Consider the following 20,470-nt stretch of genomic DNA (forward strand, 5'->3'; position numbering starts at 1 on the left):
CAAACACACAAAGTCATCTAGAGATAACAGCAGAGGCCGAGAACAATCACAGGTGTCTGTTTACTTCTCAGCGTGGCACGGGTTTGATTTATGGACACTTGATTTCTCGGTTAAGCAAATTGCTAATAGAGCAGCGACTGGTGAAAAATGGCCTGCAGTTAATTATGTATGACAGGGAGAGCTCTCTTCTTGAAAGGAACTCGAGATGAGAAAACTGAGATTCTTTGGGAGCGAAAAGCAGATTACCATGCATACATTATTTTTTATGATATTCGCTGCAGCAGCGATAAAACAATATACTGGTGTAGATTTTACAAGACAATACCTCCAAAAAAACACACAATTTAACTTGCAATTTTTAAATGGCAAGTAACATTGAATTAAACATGAAATTTTCAAGCAGAAGCATTTTTGTTTTATTTTGTTTTATTTTTTTGTTTTATAACTTTGAAAAACCTCTCTTACGTTCTACTTCAAAATTTCGCATTTAATTCAAGTGTTACTTGCCATTTTTGTACTTATTTGTGAAATTTACTAGCAATTTCTATTGCGACTGCAATAGATGTTTTACAAGAAAATACCATTTCAGTTTTTCTACTTCAACATTTCATGTTGACTTGAATGTTACATTTCATATTTACAGTGTTACTTGCGGTTTATTTGTAATTGTTTGTAAAAAATTTTTGTTTTGTTTTTTGAAATATTTACTAGCAACATTTTTTTCTACATAATTTTTTTCCCAGTGGTTATTTGTTTTAAACTAATACTCCAAAAATGAAATTTTAAACTTCATAAAGATTTAATTAAATTAGAATTTTCCAAGATTACTGGATTACATTTATAATATTATATATCAGTGTTCCCCTACTGTTATACCCCTATATTATTTTGTTTACATAATATGTGTTTGTGTACTATGTATATTTATTATGTATACATAAATACACACACATGCATGTGTATATTTAAGAAAAATATATTATGTTTGTATATTAAATATATTTATAGGGTAAACGCACCTATTGAGCTCACATACCCATTAAGCACACTTCCATTTTTGAGATCAGATTATGAAAAGAAAAAAATAAGTTTAAGAAAACAGTGTTAGCAACACAGCGCAGATGCTACAGAACACACAGTTAGCTGACTAGCTGTATAGGATTGTGAGCTATGCTAACATATTAATTCACAGGCATTACTGGCTTGTACTTTTACATCCATAATATTATAAATTGACAGTTTATTGCTGGTCTGTCATTTTACAGTGCTGTAATTTTGAAAGATTTCATATTATTTTAAGGTGAGCTTAAAGGGTGCACTACTATGAAAATCACACAGCTTCATTGAGACATCAATAAGAAAAAGTAGAATTTCATAGATACTGTTAATAATAGTTGTTCATATTAAAATATGTATGAACTTAATACATGACCTAGACTATTTATTTAGCAAAATCCTGCCATTTTAATAAATATTACATGAAATTTATTAAAAGTTGTTGCTGCTCCAATTAAGCTCAGTGTGCTCTCTTTAAGCTCTTCCACATTGAACGTCTATGTAAATACTTCATAAACACACTTTAAATATTAACTGATGGTTGTCACTTTAAGTTAAGTTAATAGATTTTCTATGGATTCTGTGGCTCTGATCTTTGGGAACTAGCATCAACTTTTCCAGACTGTAAATCTGTGGAAAATCAGGGCAAAAAAAAAAGTGTACTGTATTCCAGCCATAAGAGACTATAGATAAGTTGACATCCATTTAAAAAGAGGCTTCATAATTATTGGTTTGTTTTATTTGATTTTTGGATGTGTTACTTAGCTGAACGTGGACTAGTCTAGATGTTGCAATGTGCTTAAATGACACTTCATTATGAATATATAACTGATCGACTTGAATGCCTTGTTGCTTGATTTTAGTGTTCTGTTTTTTTGTGATTGACTTTGTACCTTCAAAAAATATATATATTTTTACAATTATTCTATTTTTACAATTATTCAAAAATTCAAGAATTTTCAATAAAACATGATGTGAGCTTAATGGGAACAGGGGTGTGCTTAAAGGGTACAGAAACGTACCCATTAAGCACAGCCAAACTGAATTTAATGATGTATATCTTAATTGAAATGCTTTTGTCATTTAAAATAAAATTAAATATTTTTGTGTGAGAGATTAATTTTTTATTTTAACACAACTTTTTGCACTGAAACCAATATCTTGTGCACTAAAAATGTCTCAGTGTAGATTTTGGTGAGCTTAACAGGTACATTTACCCTATATAATATATATATATATATATATATATATATATACACACACACATATATTTCAAGATATATACTGCATGTGTACTTATATATACATAATAAATATATACAGTACACACACATATACATTATGTAAACAAAAACTTTTTTCTTTTTTTGATTAATCGTTTGACAGCACTAATTTACTTCAAAATTTCACATTTGTGACCCTGGACCACAAAACCAGTCTTAAGTCGCTGGGGTATATTTGTAGCAATAGCCAAAAATACATTGTATGGGTCAAAATTATCCATTTTTCTTTTATGCCAAAAAACATTAGGATATCAAGTAAAGATCATGTTCCATGAAGATATTTTGTACATTTCTTACCGTAAAAATATATCAAAACTTAATTTTTGATTAGTAATATGCATTGCTAATAACTTCATTTGGACAACTTTAAAGGCGATTTTCTCAATATTTTGATTTTTTTGCACCCTCAGATTCCAGATTTTCAAATAGTTGTATCTCAGCCAAATATTGTCCGATCATAACAAACCATACATCAATGGAAAGCATATTTATTCAGCTTCCAGATCATGTATAAATCTCAATTTTGAAAAATTGACACTTAAGACTTTAAGAAGGTTTTGTGGTCCAGGGCCACATTTAATTCAGTGTTTTACTTGCCATTATACTTTATAGTTATTTTTAAGTGAGTGAAAAATATTTCATAAGTAAATCCAACAGCAATTATTTTTTCTACTGTATGAGCAAATCGAATAGCATTGGTTGCCTTAGCAAACACTATCTCTAGTTTGTATATTTAATAAACAGCTAGCTATATATTACTTCTGCTTTTTTCAGTCACTGAAATGAACTGTTTGAACAAAACTATTTGCTAAAATGATTTTCCAAAGCTAGCATGTGATTACAGCCTCAGCATGTTTAGTTATAAAACTAACTGAACAATACAATTTGAAAAATGTAATACAAAATACAAACCAAAAAAGCAACGTCCACACCTTTACTAGTTAAGGGAAAAAAAGAGACCTATTATTGGAAAGCTACAGTACTTGGAAAACAGCTACACTACTAAACAAGGCAGCATGTCTAATTTTAGCTAGCTACTCCCAAACACGCATCCACTAGCTCTTTTAGCGTAATAAACATCAAATCTAGATGATATTAGGACAATGCTTTTTCACATGCCGCTAATTACATACGCAAAGGCAGTGTGCTTCACCCATTCACCACAACTACCCTCCATCTCTCATTAGCTGCCAGCAGCACCTCAAACAACCCCCTGACCCGTGTGAAGGCAAACTCTAATTAAAACTAGTAGACGAGAGTCTTTCACAGCCATCTGAGCTCTAATTACAGGACCAAATATGAGGCTTCTACCGTCTGATGGGAAAGAAGTATTGATTAAACAGCCACACCACTCTCTATCCGGCTACTGCCCTAAAAATGCGATTTCTTTTTATTTCCAAATTATACAGTGATGCAGTGGGGATGAAATTTGCATCACCCGGTTCTCTCGACCAAAAAAAGAAAAAAATGTATGTATTCTTTTTCAGTTAAGAAGTTTGCGTTATATACAACCTACTTCATGCACTAAAAAAAAAAAAAACATCTACAGTAGTTTTGCCTTGTTTTTGAGGAAATCATCTAATCATCTATAAAATCAAAATACATTTACTTGAGACGCAAAATGACAGAAAAAGACAAAAGTCTTGTTTTCTGAAAAATTGATCAAAATTAAGTGACTTTATATGCCTTATATGGTAACAGCACACAAAACAATTACATTCCAGCCCCGCAACACTTTTTCAGTCTCTCTTTCTGATTTTTTTTTACTTCAGGATTGTGTTCGAGAGGAGCTGAAAGGTTTCACTGCTGCGGTGGGCACCGGGCAGCCTTGGGAAATGTGGAAATTAAAGTCAAGAGGTGACGCAACTGGTCAAGAGAATGGAGATTACGTGCCTCCATCAAACTGCAAATAAAACACACCCGCACACTTCTTCCTCCTCCTGTGACAAACTCTCATCTCGTCCCTGTGCATGAATAATTCACTCTGATACTCCAAAAGGCAGAGCTATTAAAATTACATGGAGAAGCAGATAAAATATTCCTACCTTTCCTTTCTTCCTGCTGTACTGTAGCTCTGAGTTGCACGATTAAAGCAGTCTTTTGAGTTTTCTTCACCCCTTCTATACATTAGCAAGCGACATGATATCCATCTGCAGTAAATATCATCTCTCCGCCAATTGGAAAATGTTCTCATTAATACATTTCTGAGTGATGAAAAAGCAGGTCAAATATCCTCAAGGCTCCATACAAGGAAAACAAGATGTGTCTGGACACTTGTGGAAGGATCAATAGTCTTTAGTCGCAGAAGCATGGTTTGCTAATCAGAGGCAGGTGGTGTTCATGGGAGTGGGACGGTTTCATTCTAGAGATCATTTGATTGGTTAAAAGTTTGGCCAGTGGACACACATGGGGTAAAAGACACAACACTCCAATTTGAATTTAACACTTTTAAAGGTAATTCTATCATTTACCATGAAAAGGTGTGACTAAGTTCAACCAGTGCTGATTTAATTTAACTAAAAACTAGAAAGAAAAAAAAATGTTTGTTAATTAAAATAAAGCTGAAAAAAATGTAATATTAGACGAAAGACAAACTCTAAAAACTTCAATGAAAAAAGTAAATAAATATAAATGTTGTCTCGAAACAAAGTAAGTTAAAGTACTAAAATTGCTCAAACTAAACCTAAATTAAAAAATTAAAGCTAAATAGAAATATTTAAAAATAGTAATAATAATAAAAATGGCAAACACGTCAAAATTCTGATGCATAAAACAATATGCATTGTGAAAATTGCTATACAAATAAATGTGTAATGAACCAAACAAAATTAAATTGAAAACTGAAAACAAAGTAAAAGCTTAAAAAAACACACATTTTGTCTTGACACAAACTGAAACAATATAAGTTTGTTCTAAAATTACTCAAATTTAAATAAAAATAAAGCTGATTTTTAAAACAAATAAAAAAATTCAAACGAAAACTGAAAATTTAAATATGAAAGTTAACTCAAAATATTCACAATTATGACAACAGTGCATAAATAGGCAATTACTAACACTGCTAAGTTCAGTATAATCATGTAAAACCCATTGTGGCACCATAAAACAAAGATGTACACCTCACATTCATGAAACAGACCTGCACTTGAACTGTAAAATCAAGAGATGGCTTCTCCTCTGACGAGCTCAGCTCACTCATGTGACAGAGAGAAAGCTGTAGAACTTTTAGCCAGTGGGTTGTCATTGATGTCTATAGATCTGTAATGCGCATTGACACTTCCGGTGTACATTTCATGCTTTAATTAGACTCCAGCACTAAATCTACAACAGCAAATCAACTATTCACACATCTCCGAGGAGGTGGTCGACTCGCTCCTCTGTGCTAATGTGTTTTTTTTCAGTGTCTTTTATCAATAATGTCACCAGCCTAATAAAGCGTGCAAGGCTTTCCCGTGAGGCGGGAAGGAGGGCCGTGTGAGTTCATGCCATCGGAGACTGACACCTCCTCCCGTTCTGATCAGAGAGAAAGAGATGGCACGACTGTCAGGTCACATAAACGCCTGTCGCTGTCACCTACCGGCCCGAATGACGCTGACAGAGAAACGGAGGAGGAAAGAGAATGAGCGGGAAACACACATTAGCATTCAGGTGAGGCTGAGAGGAGGTTAAAAATAAAAAATAGTGCTGCAGTGATGACGTATTTTTGGAAGTTTGCATCACTTGGTTCCCTTGATGAAATCCAGATATAGGATTTTCTATTGTGTTTTAGATTTTGCAGAAAATAAGCTCTAAAGGTTTATGATGCTAACACGTTTTATTACTATAATGATAATCTTCACAAATGAAGTCTGTGAACTTACCCAGGGTTATTATTGTTAACTAAAACTGAAACTAAACCATTTCATCACTTGAAATAAAATAAACATTAACTGAAATAGGCTGTATGCAACATTTCTGATTTTAATTTAGTTTAACATGCAGCACACCTAATAAAACAACTAAACCTAAAACTGAAATAAAAATGATAAAAAATTAAAATAAAAACTGATTCAAAATATTAATGCAAAACTATAACAGTATATCAATGATACTCAAACAGCACCACAAGCTGCAAAAATGATAATAATAAAAAATTAATTTCTATAATTTACCATGAAAAGGTGTGACTAAGTTCAACCAGCGTTGATTTAATTTAACTAAAAACTAGAAAAAAAAGTTTGTGTTAATTAAAATAAAGCTGAAAAAAATGTAATATTAGACAAAAACAAACTCTAAAAACTTCAATGAAAAAATATATATATATAAATGTTGTCTTGAAACAAAGTAAGTTAAAGTACTAAAATTGCTCAAACTAAACCTAAAATAAAAATTAAGCTAAATAGAAATATTTAAAAATAGTAATAATAATAAAAATGGCAAACGCACATGTCAAAATTCTGATGCACAAAACAATATGCATTGTGAAAAGTGCTACAAATAAATGTGAAATGAACCAAACAAAATTAAATTGAAAACTGAAAACAAAGGAAATTTAAAAATGTAAAGTAAAAACAAATTTTGTCTTGACACAAACTGAAATAATATAAGTTTGTTCTAAAATTACTCAAATTTTAATAAAAATAAAGCTGATTTTTAAAACAAATAAAAAAAATTTTTTTTTTTTAAATTAAAAAATTTTAACGAAAACTTAAATTTAAATATGAAACCTAATTCAAAATATTCACAATTATGACAACAGTGTATAAATAGGCTATTACTAAAGCAGGCCTAACACTTATTAAAATAAAATCAAAACTGATTCAAAATATTATTGCAAAACTATAACAGTATATCATTGATACTCAAATAGCACAACAAACTGCAAAAATGATTTTAAAAAAAGTTTGTCTTGTTTTGTTTTTTTAGTAAAATCTTAGAATTCTTAAATCAAGATACATTTACTTAAAGTAAAAAGTTTCAAAAAATCATGACAATTAAGTGACTTTATGCTTAAAACAATAACAAATATCTGCCATTGAAGTAAAAAAATAAATAAATAAATAAATAAAAGTCAATTTCATTGGAATTAAGTTTATTTTTCTTACCACAGTGACATATTTTTGCTTGTTCCTTGCAAAGTCTGGCACATTTGATCATTTAATAACTTAATTTTGATGGGTTTGTTTGTTTGTTTTTTTAGAAAACGAGATTGAATATCTTCAGTCATTTTGATTGTCCAGTAAATGTATGATTTAAGAACATTTAGATAGGCTACTTGAACTGTAAAATAAGTAAACAAAAAAAAAAAAAACTGAGTATGAAGTATTTTTGGCTGTTTAAGGGCTAAATCAACAATCAACAGAAGTAAAAATCTAATCGTAGGCTACAAATGAATCACACACGGCATGACTTCAGCGTCACCATCATTAAGCTTAAACAACTCCTCCAGTCTTTTTTTAAAAACATTTTCACTGAAAGCTTGAGTTTGGATAGTTACCAAGAGTGCAATTATAAACACGAAAGTTTACCTGTTCGTCATGATGACGTTTAATGTCCATGACAACCCTTTTCAAGACAAGTAAAAGCTTAAAAAACACAAGGAGGTATTACTGATGTATTTCAGGTCGTTGGACAAAATGTGAAAATGTATTGAGCTTGTGTTCAGCACAGACCTTATTCCATTGCAGAAATGCTAAAATGCTCCTTTCAGGGTTTTGGCCAGCAAAGGAAAAAAGCGAGTTGAGATGGGGATCACACCTCAGCCCAGATCTTTAACCGCTCGGCCACACGACTCGATACGAGCGCTGCTGTAAATCGCCCGAAATCCCACAACAGCAAGAAAAGCAATTAAAAATTTACAGGGAAAAAGTTCTAAGCCTGCTAAAGGATGTGCACGGATTTCAATCTCGCACGCCGTGAAGTCGATCCTGACCCATAAAGCAGAAATGAGAGCGCGATCTAGCCTGCTCCGTCTACAAATCGCCACTCTGTCAATGGGAGAGGTGTTGTTTACCAGCAGTCTCTTGAGGACGTGAAGAAGAAGCTTCCTGCACTCTCCATCACTGAGTCATTTTCAGCCAGGCAGCAGATTTCACACTCATCTGCTTCGTCCCAATGGGCTTTACTGTGGGCAGCTAAGACGCTACGCTAGCAGTCACAACAAACTCCAGAGTGCTCCAGATTCACTGCTCCAAATGGACGTCCAAGTACAAACAATGCCGACTAATATAGGAGCACTTTCTTCAACTGAGTAATGCATGTGTGTGTTTGTGTGCATCCATTTTATTCTTTTATCTATTGCTCAATATTGTAATATCTGTGTTTTTTGTTTTTTTTAAAGGAATAGTAATATTTTGTCCACTCTGAGAAAGAATTGTAAAAGCTATGAAATGGAAAAACTGCTTTGGCAACATTTGTGTTGTAAAAATTATTACAAAATATGTATTGAATTGAAACAGTATTTTGTGATTCTCACTGTAAAAATATCATGAGAAAATGAATTTAAATAGATCCAAACTTGCAATCAACCAATCACAGAGTTAGAACAAATCGTATTATATGGTATCGACCAATCACGACACACCAAGAAAGAGGCCACCAAACAGACCAAAAGCCTACTTTTTTATATAATTGCTCGACTCCTTTTATACAAGATGAAATAAAAAATGCAAATAAAAAGATAAAGTTTTTTTTCCATGTACATTTATGTTTAAAATGTGTAAAAATAAATAAATATTTTCAAAATACATTCATGTTTAAAACCTATTTTATAAGTACAATAAATCATTCAAACACATAAAAAAATACATAAGAAGAAATGTAAAAATATATCATCTCATTTACAAAAATGAGCAAAAAACTTTTTAAAAGTTTTTAAAGACTGTATACTAAAAAATATAAAATATAATCAGATGTGTCATGCATGGATTTCTGGGAATGTTCTATGTCTGTTTTTCACTATAAATCATATGGTAATCCATAGTTTTTAATTGCAAAACCCTAAATTGACAGAATTTTACATTTAAATTTGTTTTTTTTTTTAAATAATAATACATTTAAAAAAATGTATTTTTTTCAGTACAAATGACTTTTTTCTGCAGTCTTGAAGAAACTATTTGAACTCTTCATTATGTCTTTCTTTTACAAAGTATTATAGATGCCAGATTGAAAAAAAGTATATAATGAGCTGTCCTGAAATGCACCTTTTTTATTTAATTCCATAGCCAAAAACAACATACTCTTGAAACTGTTGTTTCTGGACCTTTTATTGTTGTGACCTTTACTAGGAAGGAAATTTAGAGACTAGGCCTGAACTTTACCTGAATAAACCTGTTATACCCTGTATTTGTGTGTGTGGTTGTGTCTAATGAGATCTCTCCAGCTCGATGTCGGTTTTGTGCTCGAGTCCATTATCACACTCTTAATTCTCCTCATGGAGGAAATCAACAGGCGGAATCGCTAAGTGGCACCCGTGGCCTCTCGCCCACTCGTCCTCGCTCTCATCCTCACGAGGTTTCCACCCCAACACAGCATCTGAGAACCGATGCTCTTCAACCTGAACCCGTGTGCCGCTGGCTGCGTCTGAGAATAAAGTCCCCGAGGGCCTACAAGTATGTTTATCCATAAGACTGAGGCAGTATGGCATTAAATGCTGCACAACGATAGAAATATCAACCCGTTCACACCAAGAACGATAACTAGAAAGATAACGATATTAGCGTCCACACCAGATATTGTCTGTTTATTCTAAGCACACGTGAGTCTGCCGCTTTAAATTCTCGAGCTCATTATAGCAGGATGGATTCTGATTGGCTGTCAATGTTTGTATCGTTCATCAGCTGGAAAAAAATAGTTCTGAAAGTGATTCCAACGATATCGTTTCTCTGTGCCTTTATCGTTATAGCTGTGGTGTGAACTCTGCTATTCTTTATTATTGAGAAAGATTTTTAGAACTATATCTTTATCATTATCTTTATAGTTATCGTGCTTGGTGTGAACGGGCCTTTACACTCTTAAAAATGAAGTTTCAATAAGGGTAATGATATAGAATGCTAAAGAACATTTCAGTGAACAGTTCCTAAAATAACCTTTTTTTTTCTTAGTGTAAAGAATTTTTAATAACCTAAAATACCATTTTCCAGTATAAGGAACTTTTTTGCGGAATAGAAACGTTCCTTCACTCTTAAAAATAAAGGTTCTTTATCTGCATTTATGGTGAAAACCTTCAACAACCAAGGAACCTTTCCATTCCACAAAAGGTTCTTATAATAGAAAAAAAATGTTCTTTAGATTATTACAATACTTGTCACACTAAGAAAAACATGGTTATTTTAGGAACTGTTCCCGGAAAGGTTCTTTGAGGAATCAAAAATGGTTCTTCTATAGCATCACTGCAAAAAAAACAATTTGGAGCAGTTCTTAAGAGAACCATTCTTCTTAGTTTAATAATCTAAATAACCCTTTTCCACTATAAAGAACCTTTTGTTTAACAGAAAGGTTCCATGGATGTTAAAGGCTCTTCATGGAACCATTAATGACAATATAGAACCTCTATTTTTAAGAGTAAGGAATAATTTTAGGTTTCACAAAAACACTTTTTTTCCTTGGTAAAGCACTTTTTAATAATCTAAAGAAACCTTTTTTTTACCTATGAAGACCTTTTTGTGCAAAGAACAGTTTCAATGCATGCTAAAAGTTCTTCAATTCCAATCTTTGGACCTTTATTTTTAAGAGTTAATAACCATTTGTGGTTCCTGGAGTTTTTTAATAATCTAAAGAACCTTTGTTTTCACTACAAAGAACCTTTTATGGAATGAAGAGGTTCCATGGATGTTAAAGGTTGTTCATAGAACCATAGATGCCAATAAGAAGCCTTTATAGTTAAGAGTGTATAGTTTTGAACAGAGAGAAAATAATGGCACAAAGTAACTTTCATTTTTGAAGTTCACTGGATTATTCAAAAATAGTTATTACCACATGCTTATGAATACATTTTCACATTTAATTTGCAGCACTATATATAGTGTAAAACATGCATTCAGCCGTGCACAGATGGTCCGAGCCAAGAAGATGCAATTTCATAGATTTAGGAATGTGTAAAGGTTTATTGGCCTCATGCGTCGATGCCAATGATTTTCAGCTTGCAAGAAAACCCATCTGCTGAAATTAACTTAAGAGTACTGTTCAATAAGAGAAGAAAAAAAACTTTATGAAAATGCCAACTTCATTACACAATCCATTATAGCGCAGTGCCAGGCGAGTGATTTATGCCGTGGCGCATTTCGTGGTCTAAATAAGCCACGGAAGAGCGCAGTTGATTCTGACCTTTGCATAAACACGCAGAGACTAACGATAAGGGTCTCGCTGACTCAACCCAACATAATGTGCATCTGTTGGTTAATTACATTTTAATCTAATTGTTGTCTTTCTAGAGTAATGAAGCACAAAATCGATTCATAATTCACAGGCTGTTCTCGTTGAAATGCGACGCATTAGGCTTTCCCTTTAACTTCAAACTGAGATGTAGAGCGAATTTATAAAAAACATTTACACTCGCCAATTTAGCTCTCAGCATGACTCTGACGAGATTTTACCTTTGTTCTCTTACATCTGGGCAAAACCTCAAGCAAAAGCCGCTGTGGCTGAATGGACAGGGCGACATGTTGCTACTGGATAAACAAGTAATCTCTATGCCTGTGGCTTGTAATTGAATCAAGCTTTCAGAAGCACAAAGGTTGGTGTGTTTCAACACAATTATGACTGACGCTCTATTGATCCAGCCGTATTTTGCACATCGCCGTGAAAAACCATCCAGACCCCTTTTACTCACACCTAAGGTAAAACGCTGAAATGAGTCTCGCTAAAAGCTGCCATAAAAGTCATCCATCTGTCATAATAGAGTCCTAGTAGTGTGCTATTTGCAAAAATCTGGACAATAATGTTAGGATGTGGAAAAAATTTTAAGGATTGACAAGTAGATCAGTGAACCGACAATAAAGTTTATCCTCTTTCTCTCAAAATCCACACACAAAACAGCCGTGTTGCACATTAAATAAGTTCATAAAATTTAAATTCCCTCAATGTTTACATGAACTTACATGGAAACTCCAGTTACAACACAAATCCTATTCTCGGCAGATTTTTTGTATTACAAATAAATGATTGCTACAGTCAGAACAAAATCATTATTATTTTAGTCTATCTTGAAAGAGTTCAATCTGAATGCACAATGAATGCAGAGTGTTGGGGCCCGACTTCATGAATATGCATGCCAATTGTTTGGCAATGAATGTAATTTTACTAAAAATTGTTAAATAAATAAGAACAGGCAGCAGCGAAACACCATCTCACACCCGAGGTTCATCGAAGCCATAACAAGCATCTTAATTAGCAACCAAACTCACCGTCCCACCAGCTCTGATGGAAGTGTTGGGATCGGTTCCAAAACATAGAGAGCCTAGTGATTTTATAGGCATTGTAAGTCTTCTCATGTACCTTCTTTTTGCAAATTTAAAAAGCAGCTTTACAAGTACTTGCTGATAAAGCAATCCCAAAATGCATTGCAATTTTACTCAATTTTCATGTGTTGTGCATTTATCATATAAGCCATTTTGCTTATTACCACATTATTAGTTTAGCATCCTAGAAAGTAGTGCTATTTGTGTGCCAGTGCACTTCAGTTCAGACGCCTGTGTGAGATTGCTGCCTTCGAAGACAGCCAGGCAGTAGAGCTTACTACATTTTACAGTCAATATAATACACAACGGCATTATGTGTGTGCGAGTATGAGCCCTTCCTCTTTCACTCTGCCAAACACCAAATGGAGGCCCTTCATAGCCCTCAGAAATCTCATGTGGTAAGACCCCACCTGCAGGGTTACCCTGATAAATCACCTCCCATATGAATTGCACCTGCAGTGTGCTGGGACCGTCAGAGGAATGGAAATTAGGGGACTAACAGCCTGTGGCCCTCCTCTCGCTAGGCATGCTAATGCTGTAGCGATTACCTAAACAGGAGTTCTGCCTGGGAACTCCATCTGTCCCATTCAGAATCACTATGCGTTGGCATGAGCCCCTGTTCACGGTGATGCAGGCACATCTCATATACTGCCATTCACATACATACAAGTGTTTCCAGTGGCTAAATGAATGACAGCGGCTAAACATACTGCAGGCAAGCTTATCAAGAGCAACATGTTTTAAACGTGCCTTTTAAAGTGTCATGAAACCCCCATTTCAACACAAGTCAGTTTTCACCACATAATTCTGGAGCATAGGCATGGAAAGTAGGCTCTTTGGTTTGGCTTTTATTTATAGTTAACAATTTAGCAAACTGTTTTATCTAAATCGACTTGCTAATGAAGAAAAGCACAACATTTCAATCGGCAACAATACACAAATATGCAGAAGGTCATTTTTATATGTAATTTAATGTGCTAAAAAAAACTCCATTTTCATTTGAACCGTTTCAAATATAGAGCATTGATCCTTAGATAATTGGTCTGATCTTTTGACACACTCACAGTAGGAAATGAATGCCGTTTGCGATGCCAAGTGTCAGACTGCATCTAGTTTCAAATGAGCCACAGTCCATAACTCTAGAAACTCTCTAGTCTTGCAAGCAAATACATTTGCTGCCAGTGCTTCTGAACATTTGAAAAACGGCAAAAGGGATAAAGCCACAAATTCTCATAAATAATAATGAAGGGCTGTTGATGTATAGGAACGCTATAGCACCAAGCCTTTTCACATTCAATAGCGTTCACTCTAGTGCTCTTTTTGTATCTAATACCATAGCATTTCATAGGCCTTTAAGTGGCGTTCCTGTTGAGACCAAGCACATACACAGCCACATGCACATTTACTTGCTCAACACCCAAGACAATGTCTCTTCTAATCGTGTTTAGCGTGATTGCTTCCTGATATCGAAGTCTGACAGCTGACACGGTGTTACAGAAAAAGATCTGTGCTTGCAGTATGGGACATGCGCCATTTACTGCGGATGGGTCGTTCGGCACAACGTGTCTACATCAATCAGTCAAATCGCGGTCAGCTAATGAGTGTGGCATAAACAGCAGAGAGTTTCATTAACATTGTGTGGTTAATTGGCACAGGGCGGCCGTGAGTTGTTCCTATGACAACTACAATGAGCAGTCGGCCAGAAGTGTTATTTAGAATGCTTATTAAACATGAACGAGTAAAAATCTATTGTTTTCAAGAGGCCACTTCAGTCTACCGATATAGATATAACTCCTTATGGGGCATACTGTATGCAACCCATTCCTATAGGATTCCTAGAATCTCCTGGAGGTGTTGTTCTTCTAGCAAAGACTAGAATGTAACAGGTTGCCACTGCTGAACTTTAGCTGTTTACATCCATAAACAACGGCAGAAAATGAGCCCCCTGGTTCCCTTAATTTCCACTGACAAGCATAGCAAAATGCCGGAGTTCATTTTACTGTCGTATTTGCCCAGAAACAGTGATCTTCCTGCCGGGTTCTCTAATAGAGTTTGGGTGGCATCATTCTATGAAATCATCCTGCCCTGAGATTCTTCCAGGCCAACATGCACACACACTCTGTCACAACATATTTCAAACAACGGTAGTTTGAGTTATGTGAGGTCACCCGTGGTTGTCTACTTCAAAGAGCAACTGGAAAAGACTTAGAAAGTAAGCTAGCAGAAACTTATCCAAAAGCCCTATTCGGCGGGACTAGTTTTCTAAACTACGTTTGAGTTTCGATTCTTATCACCCGACGTCTGCGATTTTCATGTACCAATTCGGACGGGACTAACATCTCTGTGTTTATTACAGGGTCTGTTTTGGACATCTGGGCGTTTCAGAGATCCCGTGCTCTGTATGTGTGCATCGCCTGTAGTCATTCGGATTGATTAACATTAGTATAATCACACAAATACCATGATGAAGCTAAATGGATAGTATAGCAAAACCATGTTAATGTGTGGTTACTTCATTCTTACTTTAGTTATTTATTTGCAGTAAACCCGTGTTTAATTTTCATAAAGGTACATTATGTAATGGAGTGCAGAAATGAACGTGAATAATTTTACCTGACGCTGATATTACAATTGCCAGTCTTAACAGTTTACGTGATCTGGCTCTTGATTTTATTATTGTTATTTTTTTATATATATTTCTTTGCCGGAAGGCAAATATATCAAATGTGCACACGGTAAGAGCGTCTACCGTAATTCACGTTGGCCAAAACACACAAGGAAATGCGTTGTGAAAAAAAAAAACACAGACATCGCATTCGGACGGGATTAGTTTTCTCAGAGGATCACTGAGTTTGCTGAAAAAACATAGGTAATTTGCTCTGGAATTATTACAGAGGTTGTGTGAGAAAAACACAGACGTGGCAGATTTGGACAGGATTAAAATCATCAAGTACATCTGTGAAACACAAATTTCTCTAACGACCCCCTGGAAAACTAGTCCCCTCCGAATAGGGCTAAAGAGACTTGCTTTGCACAAGAGGACAATATCCCCAGGCAACCTAGGGTTAACTACTTTGTTTTGTGTACTTTGTTCGGTGTACACCATTCACAACAGTTACAGACTACACCCCATTCACAGGCCCCAGAAGTGCTAGTTTAGACCACTTATGGTACATTCACACAGGGCGTCGGCGTCAATGCCTCTTGTTTACTTTGAATGGAGTGACGTCAAACATTGGCGAAATGAATTGTGGGTCCGTTGCTTTTCAACTTTTCAAGCACCAACACAGGTGTCAGCCAATCAGATCGCCTTATGCAAATACCCTAGCACAGACATTAGCCAATCGCATTCATGCAACACCAGAAAACTAATGTGACTGGCAGTTGTCACTATGACGGTTGCGTCAGCGCCAAGCTTCAGATGCCCTCCATCAAGCATCAACCCCAACGCCCTGTGTGAATGTACCGTTATGGGATGTTCCTTACCTTAAACAGCATCATAATAGGGGCTTTCGCACCGCATTGTTCCAGAAACTCAGTCAGCATGGTGGTTCCTATAGAACCAATTTCTCCCTCAGGCCATTTTCCTGGTTGCATTTGCACCGGCAGCAGGAACTCAGAAGCAGACGACAGTGACGTCTTTATTTGCGGCATTTACGAATCTAGCTAGATGCCGTTATTACTGTTTTCCATGTTCGTGGAGTAAATAATTTTACATGGCTTTTTAAAGCAGGTGTTTCGAATACGTTTGGCCAATCAGCGTACACTTACGTCACTGGTAGTTCCTACAGAACTATTTTAGACCCTGCTCTGAAGTAAGAGCTAGGTCCCCCAAACAGAGTTCCTAGAACTACATACGTTCCTGGTTCCTGCCAAAAAGCGGTACTTCTGCCAATAGTTCTAGGAACTATGAAACTATGAGTAACGTTACACTATACTGAAACCACCATTCACAACAACTGCAGACTTTGCCCCATTTCCAGTCCCCAGAAGGGCAATGTTAGACCTCTTATGTAACCCTGCTTACCTCAAACAGCCTCATAATGTTGTCAAACATGATGGAGATATATTTGCCATGAAGACCCCAGCAATTTTGTCAAACTTGGCAAATATGGGCTGGACTTGACTGTAGGTTTCAATCTACATCTTTTCAATGCCCAGTCTAGATTGTTTAGCACTACACTACACTGTAACCCCATTCACAACAGCTGCAGACTTTACCCCATTTCCAGTCCCCAGAAGGGCATTGTTAGGCCTCTTATGTAACTTTGTTTACCACAAACAGCCTCATAATGTTGGCAAACATGATGGAGACACATTTGCCAAAAAGATTCCAGTAATTTTGTTGAACTTGGCAAACATGGGCTGGTCTCAATTGACCAACAGTTACAGGCTACTCCCCACTCCCACATCTCAGAAGGTTACATCCTTGGTAGTTATGGGCTGGTCTTGATTTTAGGAATCAGCCCACACCCTTCTACACAAAGCCCTGATTATTGTCCACCACACTACGCAACATTCATTGTTGACAAAAACCAGATTATGAACCCCACTCCCAATCCCAAGAAGGACAAGTTGACCCTTCTTACCTTAAAAAGCCTCAAGATGTTGGCAACCATGATGGAGACAGAGCTTGCAGCTGCACCAATGACTCCAACGATTTTATCTGGCTTGGCAAATATGGGCTGGTCTCCATTGGCACAGCGTACATCCGAACCGTCACGCTCAATGAGAGCTTGTACAAAGGTAAGCGACTGCTCCAGGGCGTAGGTGTCCCGCGAGCAGGTGTCCAGGATACGGGCCCCCAGCGTCACGTTGGGCAGCAGCTCTGGGTCTTTGTTGATGAGGTCGATGGCAAACAGCATTGCCTCCAGTCTGTGAATACCCTTCTCCTTCTTTAACTCCCCGCAGGGAATCCCACGCTCACCCCGGGCATGAACCGGAAACAGGCCACCCAGGATGATGTCACCATCCAGACGGATAGAGTGGGCATACTCAACAGGTGGTGTCTCCACCCGCTGGAGGGAGACTGGCAACCAGTAGCAGAGAAAGAGGAGGAGCTGGTATTGAGTCCGACTTACGCGTACAAGATCCATATCCACAGGGACGCTGGGGACAATGTGAGGAAATGTAGGTCCAAAAATACCAGGTGGTGGGATTAAGGACTAATGGGGCAGCAGACGGACGGTAACATCCATGCCCATTTCAAAGCTGAAGTTGTGTCTTCTGACCATTTAGAGTGTGGCCACAGGAATTTCTCATGGGGAAAAAACGTCTGGCGTACATGTCATGTGACTGGTAACAGATGATATAAGGAGATGCAAAAACGTCAAACAAGTGCCTTTCCAAATCAAACTCCAAAACTCTCACATCTTCAGAAGCATCTAAAGAAAAGAAAACATTGTATGAGTAGCTGCACAAAGAGAAAATCAAACATGAATCAGGCACAATATATGCAAGCAACAAAGCAAACTCATCAAACACACAGACATCTTGACAGGGAGGAAATTACATCACAGTCATTTGGAGCTCAGTGTGGTCTTTCATTTCTGCCTTGCTGAAAAAAAAAAAAAAATCAAGGCCATCTTCTCTCACATTTGCATAGACAACCAAAGACATTTCGCAGTGAGAGGAAATGTGCCTATTTGTGGACAATAGAGATGTCGGGTTGACTTTTACAGTTCAGCTTTGTGGAATGGAGTGGGACAGAGGGTAATCAAGGGGAGTTATGGCATATTGATTTTCAGCAGGTCTTTTTTTTTTGTCAGGATGCACAAGTATGGAAATTTAGGCCAACAGAGAGTAATTATATTAATATTTGCTGATATTATACACTAAACATTTTTTTTTTCATTTAAAATCATTGAAATTAACTGGTTTTCAAATGAACATGTTATGTATCTGGAGAAGTATATTCTCTTTATATAAATATAGCACTCCGTCTTTCACTGTGGGCTATACTACATCAATCCACATTTCTTTCATTTTAGCCAAACCACACTAAGCTCCAAAATGAAGGCTGCTAATTTACACTGTTCTTGGCACACATCGAACACCTGAAACATTTCAGAGAGTCGAGACAGAGAGAGAAGCTCTCGTGAAACACCTCCAAATCCCCACTCTCCACTGGAGAGCCATAGTTACGTTACGCGCAAGGAGCGCAGTTACGCACAGCCTTGCGCTTCCGAGAGACACATGCTGCGCAATCTGCCGCCTCCGTGCGCCAAGAGCATTACTCTACAACGTAAAGGAAGTCCATTGCACACCTCCGAGTGTGATTCTGCACTCCTGGTGAGCCACAAATGCCACTGAAATTCCCACACTAACCTAGATACTATAGATTACGCAGGAAAAATGCCATCATTTCCCCTGGATCCCTGTGAACTTTATACTACCTTAAAAACAACATTTCCCACTCTATACAGGTTTATTTTAGTCTGCTCTATAACAATGACTCCCTTCTATTCTAACGGCTCTGTTCTACCCTAATGATTCTATGTTGCTCTATTGTATTCTAAATGACTCCGTTCTGTTCTGTTCTGTTCCATTCTATACGGCTCTATTCTAATGACGTTTTTCTACTCCATACATCTTCGGGGAAGACCAGTGCGCATTGGTTTCTCGAGTGCAGAGACTGCCTGTTTGAATCGAATTCATTTGCATATATGATAGTATATGTGCAGATGCATAATTGGATTTGTTTCAGCCTAATATTCTAATCGCTTGCACGAATTAATCTCTATATGAGAGCTAGGGTCTTCCCTCTCCTCTGTCGTTATATCAGAGACAGATGGAGTTATTACCCTGGCAGACGCAGTGTGTCCCATTTCTCTTTTTAATTTACACAAATCAGTATGTGTCAAGCAGAACCATCTTCTAGTGGAGATCCCATTATATTTCCACCAGGAGAACCTGTCTCATAGGAATTCAGAGCTCTTCCTTTCTCTCTTACAACTGTAGTGAAAAAAAACAAAAAAAACAAGCGTATGCTTCTCCAAAAACACACAGTCGCGTGCAATTTGAAGTTTATAGTCTGTAAATCCAACTCGTGAGAAAAACATGAGACGTTTAAAAATTCACAGCCTATACATTAATCATGCACATTTCTGGTTGATAATTCTCAATTTATGAGATAAATAAACTGTACAAACCCAGTAGTCCATGTGTATGAATCAGCATGCATGCATGCGTGTGCATTTACGCACATTCCTTTGATGCAATGCATTGCAATGATTCACACAGTCTAATCAACACAGCCTCTGCATTCTCCTTCAATTCTTTATATTCATCACGAATGCGCAAGAATTCTCGTTAAAAGCGCAACTATTGTTTCTGAAGCAATAAAGTGCTTTTAAGTTACTATTGTCATCTTATAAAACACAAACAAGCTCTAAAGAAATAACCGTGACATTCCTTTGCGTTTCACAATAAAACAATTATCTTTTAGATCAGAGTTTTCGTACTCAAGAGATTCATGAGCAGCATTTCAAACCGTATTTTCTTTGATAGTATAATACTTGCAGCATAAGAATACCATTTTAAAGCACACTAACATGAAAGTGCAGTAGATGTGAGATCTTACCTTCTTTCTGCTCTCAGAAGCAGGTTTGTGGTGCTGAAATGAACAGCGCATCACCAAAATCCTCCCTGTGAATGTGATTGCTCTCTCTCTCACACACTCTCTGTCTCCCTCTC

The 20,470-nt window shown here is 36.3% G+C and overlaps 1 protein-coding gene across 2 annotated transcripts in view; it reads right to left on the bottom strand.

Annotated features, from left to right (window-relative positions):
* grm8a (glutamate receptor, metabotropic 8a) overlaps positions 1–20,460 on the bottom strand; it is a 207,299-nt gene extending 186,839 nt beyond the window's left edge. The window contains exons 1-2 of one of the 2 annotated variants that reach the window (XM_058773694.1): positions 20,358–20,460; positions 17,365–18,159 (exon numbers count right to left, since the gene is read on the bottom strand). In XM_058773694.1, coding sequence (XP_058629677.1) covers positions 17,365–17,871 — 507 coding nt within the window. In that variant the 5' untranslated portion in view covers positions 17,872–18,159; positions 20,358–20,460. Of the gene's footprint in view, positions 1–4,384; positions 4,659–17,364; positions 18,160–20,357 lie in introns of those variants that run through there. The other variant, XM_058773695.1, reaches the window with a different exon arrangement.
* Positions 20,461–20,470: the final 10 nt, after the last annotated feature.

Source organism: Onychostoma macrolepis, chromosome 04 (genome assembly GCF_012432095.1).
Source record: "Onychostoma macrolepis isolate SWU-2019 chromosome 04, ASM1243209v1, whole genome shotgun sequence".
NCBI lineage: Eukaryota > Metazoa > Chordata > Actinopteri > Cypriniformes > Cyprinidae > Onychostoma > Onychostoma macrolepis.